This window comes from Erinaceus europaeus, chromosome 1, assembly GCF_950295315.1.
Source record: "Erinaceus europaeus chromosome 1, mEriEur2.1, whole genome shotgun sequence".
In the NCBI taxonomy this organism is placed as follows: Eukaryota; Metazoa; Chordata; class Mammalia; order Eulipotyphla; family Erinaceidae; genus Erinaceus; species Erinaceus europaeus.
The window spans coordinates 117,957,988-117,972,854 of NC_080162.1; the positions used below are offsets into that span (position 1 = coordinate 117,957,988).

The 14,867-nt window shown below is 42.0% G+C and overlaps 1 protein-coding gene across 2 annotated transcripts in view; it reads right to left on the reverse strand.

The window, feature by feature from the left end:
* The window catches only part of LOC103111492 (protein HIRA), a 106,031-nt gene that overhangs the window by 80,343 nt on the left and 10,821 nt on the right, over positions 1–14,867 (reverse strand). For both annotated transcript variants that reach the window (XM_060195083.1, XM_060195072.1), the window contains exons 2-5: positions 8,172–8,234; positions 5,343–5,453; positions 4,079–4,169; positions 2,772–2,866 (exon numbers count right to left, since the gene is read on the reverse strand). In XM_060195083.1, coding sequence (XP_060051066.1) covers positions 2,772–2,866; positions 4,079–4,169; positions 5,343–5,453; positions 8,172–8,234 — 360 coding nt within the window. The remainder of the gene's footprint in view (positions 1–2,771; positions 2,867–4,078; positions 4,170–5,342; positions 5,454–8,171; positions 8,235–14,867) is intronic.

A 14,867-nucleotide genomic window follows, 5' to 3' on the forward strand; every position in this document is an offset into this window, starting at 1 on the left:
TTCTTTTTACCTGATAGGAGAAAGGGAAATTGAGAGGGGAGGGGGAGATAGAGAGAGAGAGCAAATGAGATACCTACAGCCCTACTCTACTGCTCTTGAAGCCTTCTTGAAGCAGGTGGGGACTGGGGGCTTGAAACCAGGTCCTTGCACATTGTAACATGGATTCTCAACTGGGTGTGCCACTGCCCAGTTCCTTGAAACTGTCTTACTTGAAAGCTTGAAATAATACAGCAGTAAGTAATTTATAACCAGGAACCATTTCTGAAGGTAGTTCTCAACTTCATTGCTTACTACTTTGTTCTTTCATTTTCTATAAAATTATATCTCTTCCATTATTTTTTGCTGTTTTTTTTCCATTGGGGGATTAAATGTTTTACATTTGACAATGAATATAATAGTTTGTACATGCATAACATTTGTTTTCCACATAACAATACAACCCCCACTAGGTCTCCTCTGTCATACTTTTCCAGGACCTGTACACTCCCCCCCCACACTCCAGAACCTTTTACTTTGGTGCAATATACCAACTTCAGTTCAGGTATTTTGTGCTGCTCCCCCCCCAGGGTTATTGCTGGGCTCGGTGCCTGCACCATGAATCCACCTCTCCTGGAGGCCATTTCCCCCCCCCCCCCTTTTTGTTGCCCTTGTTGTTGTAGCCTCCTTGTGGTTATTATTATTGCCATTGTTGATGTTGTTCATTGTTGGATAGGACAGAGAGAAATGAAGAGAGGAGGGGAAGACAGAGAGGGGGAGAGAAAGCGAGACACCTGCAGACCTGCTTCACCACCTGTGAAGTGACTCCCCTGCAGGTGGGGAGCTGGGGGCTCGAACCGGGATCCTTACGCCGGTCCCTACGCTTTGCGCCACATGCACTTAACCCACTGCGCTGCGCTTTGCGCCACATGCGCTTAACCCACTGCGCCACCACCCGATCCCCATTTTGTACTGCTTTTAGCTTAGTAGCTGAACATCTTCTCAGGTTGAACATTTATCTAGAACCTTTTAATTTTGTCTAGTTTTTTTCTTCTTATTCTTAATTAAGTGTCATGTAGGTTTTTCACACTTTGCTTTCAATACTCAATGCTTTGAATTAATTTATTCCTGCTTTTCTGCTGACTTTTTCTTCTTGAAGGATGCTACCCATCCATTACCAGGGCTACAGTATATGGAACTTTACTCTATCTGATAAAGACATGGGGGTGATGTGTCAGGAGAGAAGCAAAGTTATATCTCTCCTAACTCTTAGGTTAGGAGCCTACTGATGGCCCACCCTGTGTTTAGACACCCTCTTAGATATATACACCACATCCTTGAGAAGTCCAACCAGACTCCACTGCAAGTAGCTGTGAATAAATAAGGCAAGTTATGTTAAGGAAATAGATTTCCATGGCCTTCCTTTTCTTTTTTTAAACCACTGAAGCTCAGAGCCTCAAGTTTGAAAGTCATCTGCATAACCAGTTGTCTGCTATTCCAGCAGCTTTAACAAATGTGGAATCAATCTGTAATCACTCAGAAGTGGGCTTATTAAAAGTATCCGTAGAGTTTTGCTGAATCTATGAATTACAACCAACATTCCACTCCTGCCCATTTGTTTCAAGCTCCAGTCTCAATGGGATTTTGACATTCTATCCCCTCCTCTTCACACTCAGCATACTTCACACAGAACTGGTGTCCATTCCTTTAAGTTTGCAGTTCTTACTGTCTCAGCACAGGTGACACCACCAGCTATCTAGGCATATAGCTCAGAGTCAATGTCATCCTTGCTCTTGTTCTCTCCTAAGAATTTTTCAAATCACTCTCTTCCCCTCTCTCTCTCAACATATTAAATGGCCTTAAGTTTGTTTGTTTTTTAAAGAATTAATTAATTTCTTAATAAGAAACATAGGCGAGAGAGAATAAGAACCAGACATCACTCCAGTACATGTGCTACCAGGGACTGAACTCAAGGACCTCATGCTTGAGAGTCTGACGCTTTATCCACTGTGCCACCTCTTGGACCACTCTCTTAACTCTCTATCCCAATCATCACAGGTCTGGTTCAGGACCCTGAAGTTTTCATCTGAATACTTGAAACAACCTCCTTCTTCAAACAGCTGGCAGAGTGATCGACCTACTGTGCATCACTGTCTCTTCCATGATGTTTCTTCAGAAATACTGCCAACTCACTAGCCTTTCTTGATTCTGCTGTCACTGTCTGGGAAGCCTTTCAGACCATTTGTGTACTAGACAGCAGGAAGAATTTCTTGCTATGGTAAGACTAGGCTGTACTCACACTGGTACTCGGTACCTGAGCACCTAACCACATTCACAACACATGATTTTACATGGCAATCAACTCATCTTCAGCCCAAATACGTAAATGTGTCTCTTTTTAATACCAAATCTATTTAAAAACACTTTGTAAACACACAAAAGGTCAAGTAAGTCCTGTGTTCTGTGGAGTAAGTAAAGTGGGCTTACGAACTTAAGTGATCAACTGATGAAAGTAGTGATTCAGTTCACCAGGATAAACAGCAGAACATAGGGAGTTCTACATTAAAGATGTAAACATACACCCCATGAGGGCAGGAGTGGGGACACTGAACATAGCTGGAGGCAGGTGGGAACAGAGACTACACATACCTTAAGGGACAGATAGGGTGTGACTGATGGGTAGGGACAGCCCAGACTCTGGGCTACTATATGGACCAAAACAGTCCAAAGGGAAGTGCGGCTGCTGCTATCAGACAGCTGCTGGGGCTGCCCACCCAACAGGCAGTTCCACTCACCGCCTGAGTGACTCCGGAGGATGGAAACACATCGCCACTGCTCCACGTTAGCAAGCTTACCACTGGAGCCAAAGACTGTGCTTGGGCCGATGTACCTGTGTGAGAGAGGAGTCAGAAAGGTACTCTAGGAACACTCTGGGCAATGCATGGAGAGGCTTCCTGCAGCATGGCTTATCAGGGAGACAGAACAAAGTAAAAACAGATGGGCTGGAAAGCATAGAAGTTTTTAAACAACCAGGGCTGACTGGGAAAATTATAAACCATGCACATGAACAAATAGTATGTGGCCATTGTAAGTATCATAGTGAAAGACTTCACTACATAGAATTATTTATAATGTATAAATGAAAGAAGGTCACTGAATACCATATGTAATATGACATGAATTTTATGTAATGGAAAAGCACACATAAATATAACAGAATGATGCACAGCAAAGGTGCCAAAATATTAACTAGCTTTCATTAGGTGGTGAGGTTGTGTGTTTCTTTTTTAGTTTTCAAAATTGTATACAAGATATATTAATTAATAACGGCTAAAGAAGCTAAATCAACAGTATTTTAAAGCACTCTTGTTACAAAACCAACGCTTCTGCGTTGACACCTGAAGCAGAGAAAATACTAAATTAATAGTAAGTCCTGCCAAGTGAGCAGTTATATGGCCCCCATGGAGGGACTGCAGGACCCCTGACAACCCCCTTCGCTTCTACAAAAGCTGAGTGGGCTAAAGGTGACAACATGCCTCTGCTACTGAAGCCAAGAGCAGAGTCACTCTGGCTGAGTAGTGGAGTAGGATGCGGTCCTACAGCTTGACTACCCACCAGAGACACATGGGGAACTGCTTATAAGGCCCACCTGAAAGACTGTCTAGGTTTAGAGAAAGTTTTCCTGATGATGTTTACCTTACTGTGTATGCAGAGCAGAAACTCAGGGTGAGGGAAGAGGGGTGTGTGAGAGGGGCTGTAGAGCCTCAGTGAGACTGACAGAAAATGAGGTGAATGGCAAGAATGGCTTTGAATCCCCTCCCATGAGTTCCATCAAAGCACCTCAATTTTTACCTATTTTTGTTATGCTGGGAAAATTCATTTAAAGACCAAGACAAGTGAAGTCACCAACAACAGCACTTTTTCAGATGGAAATCCTGCAGCTCTAGTTAGGCCCCAGGTATTCCTGGCCTACATATGCTTCCTGCTACTATGACGTTGGAGATCTGGGGATTTCAGGACCAATGTGGGGAAAGGTGACTATCATAAAGACCAGCAAAGAAGTTTCTAAAAATAAATGTGAAGAAAGGAAAATGATGCTTACGTAGCCCGCTTCCACACCATTATCAGTTTGTCATCTCCCCCAGAAGCTAAATACATCCCACTGTTTGACCACCGCACACAGTTCACACATGCTGGGAAGAAAGAAAAAAAAAACACAGGGTGATGAAAATCCAGTACTTTATGTAGAGCTTCACAAGATGCAAAGAATTTACTTAATGTACCTACTGTGTGAGATTCCCAGAACAATTTTATTCAAGCAATTACCTACTTTTGCTATCAGAACAGAATGTGCAGAAGGGAGGGCTATATAATTTGAGTATTACTGCTGATAACAGTCAACAGGTTTATTTCCATGAAAAGAGAGAAATAATAACTAAATCTCATTTCTAAAGGGCTATCCAATGATGACTTGTATTTCTTTGTAGGGATTATTTTTGAAGTGAAAACATGTGCTAAAAAGGCTTAGATGACTTTTCCAGAACTTTTAGGGGAACTGTTTGACAGTATATAAAATTCTGACTTCATTTCATGTCAGCCCCTTTAAATGAGAATTTTCCAAACCTGCCAGCACTGCAAGTTGACTGACTCTACTTAAAACTAACACCAACAGGAGCTCCCTAGTTCCCAGAGTGTCAGAGCCTCTGGGAGCTCCCAGCTTGACTTGTGGGACCTGGTAAAACGACTCTACCCACATGTAGTGGTAGTTCCCACATGACCTGAGAATATTTTTGCTCCAGGTTGGAAGAAACTAGAGAGTAAGAAACACAAGAAAGGAAAGGGATGTAACTGTTACTATAGCATCTCAGGAGATACAGTTGGGCTGGAAACCAGAATAATGTAGTCACCCAATGCTCAGGGATGGGAAAGCATGACGCTGGATTCCTTTGCCTTCCTTCCATTTAGTTGGTCATAAAACCCTGATGGCCACCATGTCCTAGCAGAGTCCCAGAGTGATAAAGTGGCTGTCTGAGACACTCTGATAAGTTGTCTTTCACATGCCCTTCCCCAGAACCCTACTGCTTTCCAGGTCACTGGTCCCAAAGCCCCATGGAATCAGGCAGTAACGACTCATGAGCAGGAAATCACCAGAGGTACCTGCAGACTGTCCAAAGACGGTTCTGTGGGCGGGCCGAGTCTTCTGCTGAATAACTCACCCAGGTGTGCAGCCAACATCTGTGCCTTCAGACAGCAGGCCGAGGGGAGTTACCGCCGCACGGGGCCTTATCTTTCTAATTACAAACACATGTGCTAACCTTGGGCACTCTGCCAACACGCAAAGCCTGCAAAGGGCCATTCTGTAATACCTAAATGATTGTCCATCTGGCAAAGCATCTTGGGAATATTTTCATCCTTCTCGTCATCCTCCTGGAGGACTGGAGACATATTCCAGATCACAACCTTCCCAGAATCCTGTCCTGGAAAGAAGGAGCAGAAATAATGCAATGCATAAGGAGCAGAAATTTAATTATCAAAAGAGAATTATTAACTTTTACATAGTCCTCACTCAGCTTTTAAAGCATGATTGACTAGACTGGAGGAGACTGAACCTGAATTACTGATGTCAAGTTGCAGAAAAGATGAAGAAAAACAAATACTCATGAGAATCAAAGAGTGTGGACTTAACAATAGGTTCAGGTTAGCCTGACTTTATGAAACTAAACCTGGATAAGAAACCAGGACAAGCTTCCTAGAAAGTACTCATTACTGCCCACGTCCCTAATTTATAAAATTAAGATGCTGGGAAAATCACTGTCTCAGGATCCTTTCTGGTCTGTCCAGCCCATCAACCAAGAGCAGCAAAGAACTGCTGGGACTTCTCTCCTCCAGGCTGGCTGGAATTGCTGGTTATCCCAGAGCCAAGTGGTTGCTTTGAGACCAAAGTCTGAAATGTGCCCTGAACATGGGCAAAAGGGGCCATTATTTTCTTACCTACACATTGCAATTTCCTACAAATAGAAAAAGAGGACATTTAAGGTACTTGTGGTCATAACTAATGTACTCAGCAAAAAATACATCTATGATTTCAGTAATGATTGACTTTCTAAGCCTTCCAATACCGATAACTAATACAAACCCAGCCCCACAGTTAACATCTAGTTAGAGTGGCAACAAAATACTAGAGTCTAGAAATGGACCTTTCCAAATCATCATAGGGCATGCTTTAAACTGCCGACCTGCCAGTACATAAAAATATTTCCAAAATAGTTCTCCAAGGCCCTACTACACTAGTAGCGTGCCACTTCATGTGAATGAGGAAAACAAACAACAAAACCCTTATCACTACCCAGCCAATTCCACAGCTACAAAGTGACACCTGTGAGTACTCCTGAACAGTATATAACTTGGAACTAGAGCGAGGCCTACCAGCTTCCCTGTATGGCCAGCAGCGGGAAGTCTGTAGTCAGTCTGTGCTATAGCACCTAATCTGAGGATTAGAACTTATCTATGCACTCTCTAGGTGTTATGGATGGAGGCTCTGGATGGATAGGAGACCCTACTTAGAATGAAGCTACCAGAGACTCTGAAGGAACGCTAAATTGTGTCACCATCTTTTTTTTTAAAAAAAAAAACAAAAACAATTTATTTATTTATTTATTCATGAGAAAGATAGGAGGAGAGAAAGAACCAGACATCACTCTGGTACATGTGCTGCCGGGTATCGAACTCAGGACCTCATGGTTGAGAATCCAATGCTTTATCCACTGTGTCACCTCCCGGACTACTGTGTTACCATCTTGATGCCTGAAAAAATGACTTTGTCCAACTGACTTTACAATTTAACCATGCTTACTCAACATTTAGGTGAAAAGAAAAAGAAAAAAAAACCACTACAGTCATAGCAATCTTTGCTTCTAGGGCTGGGGCTTTTGTCCATGGGACCACTGGCTCATTCTCCATGCTCAATAAGCTTGGCACTGGGAATATTAATTGATATTGACACTGACTCTTGTCAATAGGAATTAGAAAAACTTAGATAAAAATACACTAGGGGGGAGGGGTAGATACCATAATGGTTATGCAGACTCTCTCATGCCTGAGGGTCCAAAGTCCCAGGATTAGTCTCCCGCACCACCATAAGCCAGAGCTGAGGAGTGCTCTGGTTAGAAAAAAGAAAATTAAAAAAAAAAAAAAAAATAGAGAGTTGGGCAGTAGTGCAGCAGGTTAAGCACACCTGGCCTGAAGCGCAAGGACCAGCGTTAAGGACAAGGTTCGAGCCCCCAGCTCCCCACCTGCAGGGGAGTTGCTTCACAGGTGGTGAAGCAAGTCTGCAGGTGTTTATCTTTCTCTCCCCGTCTTCCCCTCCTCTCTCCATTTCTCTCTGTCATATCTAATAACAACAACAATAATAACTACAACAATAAAAACAAGAGCAACAAAAGGGAAAATAAATAATATTTTTAAAAAGGTTAAAAAAAAGAAAGAAAAAAGAAAATACGAGAGTCGGGCAGTAGTGCAGTGAGGTAAGCACAAGTGGTGCAAAATGCAAGGACCAGCGTAAGAATCCTGGTTCAAGCCCCTGGCTCCCCACCTACAGCGAAGTCACTTCACAAGCAGTGAAGCAGGTCTGCAGGTACCTATCTTTCTCTCCCCCTCTGTGTTCCCTTCTCTCCCCATTTCTCTCTGTCCTATCCAACAATGACGACATCAGTAACTACAACAATAAAACAACAAAGGCAACAAAAGGGAATAAATAATGACGCGTGCAAGGATCCAGTTTGAGCCCCCAGCTCCCCACCTGCAGGGGAGTTGCTTCACAAGCCATAAGCAGGTCTGCAGGTATCTATCTTTCTTTCTCCCTCTCTATCTTCCCCATCCCTCTCAATTTCTCTCTGTTCTATCAAAAAAAAAAAAAAAAATCCAGGAAAAAAAAAAACCTCAGGAACAGTGGATTTGTAGTGCAGGCACCAAGTCCAAGAGGCAAAAAAAAAAAAAAAAAAAAATATATATATATATATATATATATATATATGCCACATAGGGCTTTTGACTTAATCTAGTCATATAAAAGATTATAACTGTACATTTTTGAGTCACATTCATACTAAAATACAACATGCATTTTTTCTGTAATTTTAACAAACAACTAGAAGTAGAGTAAGGGAGCAGGGCTGTTTGCTATTCTTTGAACATACCTTGTCCTCCAGTTGCGAACTTGGTCCCGTCAGGGTGAATATCGACAGAAAAAATTGGCTTGCCTGGATGCAAAGAGAGAAAACACACACACACACACACACACACAGACAGACACACGTTTGGTATTTATTCACTGGAGAATATCAACAGACTCAAAAGCTTACAAGTAATATTCCTAGTCATGCTCCTATATATTACCCAAGAGTAAGGGTGGGTGGAGTGATCTAACATTTTCGGTTAAAGTATAAAATTATACAAGACTCTCTCCAAGTAGTCAAGTAGTTCAAAGTATAATAAAAGTGGGACAAAACATTCAATATTAGAAATACTCAGTCCACACATTGTCTGGGTACTTGCACAGCAAGAGCCTGCCACCTCTGGAGATGCTCATCTGTAAAGACATTCTTGACAGCAGGTCTGACTTCTAGAGGCTACACCTCCAGTAATCAAACTATTAATATATGATCATGAAAATAAAGTAGTTCTTCTATAACAGGGGATGTTGCATCTTGTAATCCCTTCTATGAGCAGCACTTGGCTGGCAGCTTTGATGCAGGAAGCAGGACCTGATCTTTCCCCAACAGTTGGTAGTAACTCTCAGATATCCCTTCCCTCATCAAGCTACTGTTTCCAAACAGCCCTTTGGTACATGGGTTCTACACTAATGTCCACAGCACTGACATCTTCTCTGGTTGTATTTTTTTCACAGCAGGTGTCCTATGTTCAACAAGATATTTAGGCTCTCTAGGGGAAGGAGCTGTGGTTACTAATTCCTGAGAGTCCCCACACCAAAAACCCATGAAACTGAATTGCTAGCTAAGTTAACCATATTGACAAAGGGGTCATTAAGAGTTCAAAATCTGGGGCCAGGCGGTGACACACCTGGTTAAGCACACACATCACACACAGTGTGCAAGCCTGGATCCATGAGTGGTGAAGCAGGTCTTTAGATGTCTCTCTCCCACACTATTTCCCCCTCCCCTCAATTTCTCTCTGTCTCTATTCAAAATAAATAAAGATTTTTAAAAATATTTAAAAAAAAAAAAGAGTTCAAAATCTGGGCCCGGGAGGTGGCACACCTGGTTGAGCGCACGAGTTACAATGTGCAGGGACCCGGGTTCGAGCCCCTGGTCCCCACCTGCAGGGGGAAAGCTTTATGAGTGGTGAAGCAGGGCTGCAGGTGTCTCTCTGTCTCTCTCTCTCCCTATCACCCCACCCTTCCTCTTGATTTCTGGCTGTCTCTATCCAATAAATAAAGAAATAAAAATTAAAAAAAAAAGTTCAAAATCCAGCAGGCAACTGCTTTGGATTCCTAACTCCATCCTCAGCTTTTAGTAAAGTGCTGGTGAGAATGGCTCAGAGGGTAAAGCATCAGACTCTCAAGCATGAGATCCCATGTTCAACCTCCAGAACTGAGGGGCCAGAGTGATGTTCTGGTTCTCTCTCTGATAAATAAAGAGTATATACATATATACAAACTATTAAACGTATGGCAGTGAGCTGAGAATCAGCAATCACAAATGCAGACAACTTAGGTGAAGATGCTCTGTCTTTTTTACTCAAGAAGAGGAGGCATAGACAACAGGATTGGGGTATCTGCTCTAGAACCACATAGTGACAAGAGCAGGACAGTGTGGGATAGGGTGTGGTTACCTAACGGCTCAAAATACTGCCAAGCATCCTATTCAAGTGGAGAAAATAAAATTACCAAAAAGGCAATGATGAGTACAAGCTCCAGGTGGCACTCAGTGCACTTCACCTTCTAGAGAACTATACTTTGCTGCTCAAGAATGACTCAGCTGGTACTCATGTACCAGAGTGTGCTCTGGGTTCTTTTTCTACTTTCTTTCCCATGAGAAACTCTCTCAAATGTCATCAATAAAATGATCTAAAAACAAACAAACAAAAAACCATACTCCTACATTTAAATTGAACACAAGCTTCCATAAGACATGGGGAAATGCATTCTCTTTTTTAATGGTCACTACTTATTGGGGAAACAACTGTGCAAGACTACCAGTGAGTAGGTATGTTAAATATAAGGAGGCATTTCCCTTATTTTGCCTTAAGGAATAAGTAAAACCCTGGGAACGTTTGGAAATCACACTACGTATATTTCACACCAAGAATTTACAGGACTCCAAAGCAAATACCATAACAAGCTTCGTTCCAGTATGCTCCCTGAGATCCTCGGTCACCTCAGTGTTCACACCCAAGAACTAGAGTCAGTCCCACAGTGACGGATGAGTTAGTCAAGAAGCTGCTGACTGCCTTCCTAGAGGAAGTCCAGTTATTAAAGTGGTTCCAATCACATTGGAAGCCAGTTATGTTCAGCTCTGAGTTTTTATTCCAAAGGTTCACAAGACAAGTTCCAGTACAACTCAGCACTCTATCCAGCTTCAGAGGAGCCAGACCCAGCAAAGGAATGTACTCACAGAGGTCTTAGAGAGTTTGGTTGATTTCTTTTATAGCCCAGACAAGCCAAACTTGAATTATCCCAACTTAAATTTTAGAGTCAACCCAAAAAACTATATACAGTGGGGTATTAAGTGCTGGGAACCCATGTGAGGACTGTAAATGTCCAATCTGTTTCCTTGCTTATGTACTCGGGCACAAACAGGCAAGGGTCAAGTGGTAGAGATATGTGACAAACCAGAGTCTGACAAGGTGCCACTAAAAATGTCCCACAGTTTTTGGGCTGGGCAAGACAGCAATGGTTATGCAAAAAGACTTTCATTCCTAACGCACCAAAGGTCCCAGGTTCAGTTCCCAGCACCACCATAAGCCAGAGCTGAGCAATGCCTTAATAATAAAATAATATAAATCCCACATTTTTCCAGAGGTTGATGGGCTGTGAGGAAAAAACTGGAAGATGAATTTCTTTCTCATCTGGGTCATGGAAACAGCCTTGTGCCATCCAGATGTTGCTGCTACAGAGCATGTGAGAAATGTGCAAGGCACCTCATGTTAAGATTAAGGCTCTGAGTACTACTACACAATAAAGGACAATGACAAATTAGCAACACCAAGAGCCTTTTTTTTTTTTTAGTATATTTTTACTTAAATATTATTGGATAGAGACAGAGATTGAGAGGGGAAAAGAAGAGAGAGACAGAGAGGCACCTGAAGCACTGCTTCACCACTTGTGAAGCTTTTGCCCTGCAAGGTGGGAACCAGGGGCTTGACACCGTAATCTGAGCACTTAACCAGGTGCCACCACCTGGCCCTGAGCCTTGTGAAATGCAGAAAAGCAGATCTCCAAACTTGGTAACAGTGTTATTTCTATTATATATTTATTCCCTTTTTGTTGCCATATTGTTTCATTGTTGTAATTATTGATGTCAGTTGCTGTTGGATAGGACAGAGAGAAATGGACAGAGGAGGGGAAGACAGAGAGGGGGAGAGAAAGACAGACACCTGCAGACCTGCTTCACTGCCTGTGAAGCGACTCCCCTGCAGGTGGGGAGCTGGGGGTTCTAACCTTATGCGGTTCTTGCGCTTTGTGCCACGTGCGTTTAACCCGCCACGCTACCGCCCGACTCCCGCTATTTTTATCTTTTAATTGCTAAAATAAGCCAGCAGAGCAGCCCTAGGGATCCCAATAGTAAGCAACAGCAAACATAAAAAAAAAAAAATTAAGGGGGTTGGGTGGTAGCTCAGCAGGTTAAGTACACATGGTGCAAAGTGCAAGGACCAGGGTAAGGATCCCGGTTTGAACCCCTAGCTCCCCACTTGCAGGGGATTTGCTTCACGGGTGGTGAAGCAGGTCTGTAGGTGTCTGTCTTTCTCTCCCCCTTTGTCTCCCCACCTCTCTTGATTTTTCTCTGTCTTATCCAACAACAGCAGCAGCAATGACAATAATAATAACAAAATAAGGGTAACAACAAGGGCAACAAAATGGGAAAAAATAGCCTCCAGGAGCAGTGGATTCATAGTGAAGGCAGCGAGCCCCCGCAATAACCCTGAAGGCAAAAAAAAAAAAAAAAAAACACTTAGACTCAGTCTTTCTCACTTGATGTGATGCACATGTAAGTGCATGCCCAATTAGAAGCAGAGCAGTGTGAAAAATAAAAGTAAAAAAATTTCAACAATCATTTGTACCAGCATAATGTTTATGCAAAGACTCTCTCATGCCTGAGGCTCCAGAATCCCTGGTTCAATCCCCAGGACTATCATAAGCCACAGCTGGGCAGTGCTCTGGTTAAAAAAAAAAAGTCTGTATATGCATGTCCATAGTAATTAGATACAATTGCTAAGAGGTAGAAGTAAGTCAAGTGCTCATCAGTAGATGAATGAGGAGACAAATTATAGTATGATTTACATAGTGAAAAATTATTTTGCTTTAAAAAGAAGAGATCATGATCTGGGAGATAGTGTAGTGGATTAGGCAATGGATATTCTCTCTCTCTAAATATAAAAACAGAGAGGCAGAAAGAGAAAGAGAGATGTCTTTGTGGCCAAAACATATCGTCTGTCCTTGAGAATGAGCCATGTGGGCTTGAGTAGAATGTGTATTTCAGTTTCTTGGGGTGAATGACACTGAAAGTGTCCAATAGTTCTAGTTTATCTATCTCCTCATTTAGCTCCCTCCTTTCTTTATTGATTTTCTGCCTGGATGATGTCAAGTTGAGAGAGTGGAGTGTTGAAGTCCCTTACTATGACTGTGTTAATATATTGCTGTAGCTCTTTCAGTAGATGTTTGATGTATTTAGATGGGTTCTCATTGGGTGCAAAGATGTTAACAATTGTTAAGTCCTAGGGAGTCGGGCAGTAGCACAGTGGCTTAAGCACCCATGGTGCAAAGCGCAAGGACTGGCATAAGGATCCCGGTTCGAGCCCCCAGCTCCCCACTTGCAGGGAAGTCACTTCACAGTCGGTGAAGCAGGTCTGCAGGTGTCTATATTTCTCTCCCCCTCTCTGTCTTCCCCTCCTCTCTCCATTTCTCTCTGTCCTATCCAACAAAGACAACAATAATAACTACAATAACAACAAAAAAAAGGGCAACAAAAGAGAAGAAATAAATATTAAAAAAAAAACACAATTGTTAAGTCCTCTTGATTGACTGATCCTCTGAGCATTAAGTAATGTCCATCTCTATCTTTTTAAATTTTATTTATTTTAAAGTTTATTGTGTCAGATATGAGAATAGCTGTTCCTGTCCTTTTTTTGTGGGCCACCGGCTTGTATGATAGTTTTCCATCCTTTCACTTTGAGTCTGTGTTTGTCTTGTTGAGTTAGGTGGGCTTCCTGCAGACAGCATATTGTTGGGCTGTGTTTTCTGATCTATCTTCCCACACTGTGCCTTTTAACAGGTGAATTCAGGCCATTGAAATTTATTGATATCATTGGTTGAAGATATTTTAATGCCATTCTTGTAGATTTTTAGATTGTTCTGATATATGGCCTATTTAGTTGGTCTGACTGTTTATAGGAGACCTTTTAGAACTTCTTTCAGGGCAGGCTTGGTGATAGTTGATTCTTTCAACTGCTGCTTGTCTGAGAAGGCTTTTATGCCTTCATCTACTCTGATGACAGTCTAGCAGGATACAGTGGTCTTGGTTGAAAGCCCTTCTCCTTAAGCATTTGATAGATATCTTGCCATTCTCTTCTGGCCTGTAGTGTTTGTGTGGAGAAGTCTGCTGCTAATCTTATGGGTTTTCCTCTGTAGGTGACCCTTTGTTTTTCTTTTGCAGCCTTCAGGATCCTTTCTTTATCCTTATTCCTTTCCATTCTAAATATGATGTGTCTTGGTGTTTTTAAGTCTGGGTTAAGTCTGTTTGGGACACTCTGGGCTTCTTGAACCTTTTATGTCTTTGATGTCTAGACTAGAGAAGTTCTCAGCTATTATGTCCTGCAGAATGCTTTCTTTCCCTCATTCTCTTTCTTCCTCTGGTAAGTCAATAATGTGTATATTATTATTATTTTTTAAAATTTTTATTTATTTCCCCTTTTGTTGCTCGTTTTCTTTTTATTGTTGTTGTTATTGATGTCACTGTTGTTGGATAGGACAGAGAGAAATAGAGAGAGGAGGGGAAGACAGAGGGGGAGAGAAAGACACCTGCAGACCTGCTTCACCACCCGTGAAGCAACTCCCTAACAGGTAGGGAGCCGGGGAATTGAACTGGTATCCTTACGTGGGTCCTTGTGTCACATGCCTTTAACCCAGTGTGCTACTGCCCAACTCCCTCGTATATTATTTCTTTTGAAGTCATCCCATGTCTCTGTTGTTGTATTCAGTATCTCTTTTTGAGATCTCTTACTTTTTTAGTCATCTCTAATTTGTCCTCAATCTTGCTAATTCTGTCTTCAGCCTCAATTATTCTATTCTCTCTCCCCTGTACTGTTTTCTGTAGTTCATCTATTTTGTTAACCTGTTCTGATACTGTTTTAGTTTGTTCAGCTAGTTGTGTTCTTAACTCAGCTATTTCAGCTCTCTAATAATCTTGAGATAGTGTTTTCTTCCAGGGTCTCATTCGTTGTTTCTGCATTTCTGATGACAATTCTTTCAAACTTTTTACTCACTCCTTTGACTATTTCCTTAACAAGTGTTTGGATGTTAACCTCACTATTTTGTGGTTCAACCTTTGGGGGGCTTTTAGCTGGACTCTTGTCCTGGTTCATTTCTTCAATATTTCTTCTTGTTGGTTTAATCATTCTATAGAGTATGCTATGAGGTCCCTCTTTCAGTACTTTTA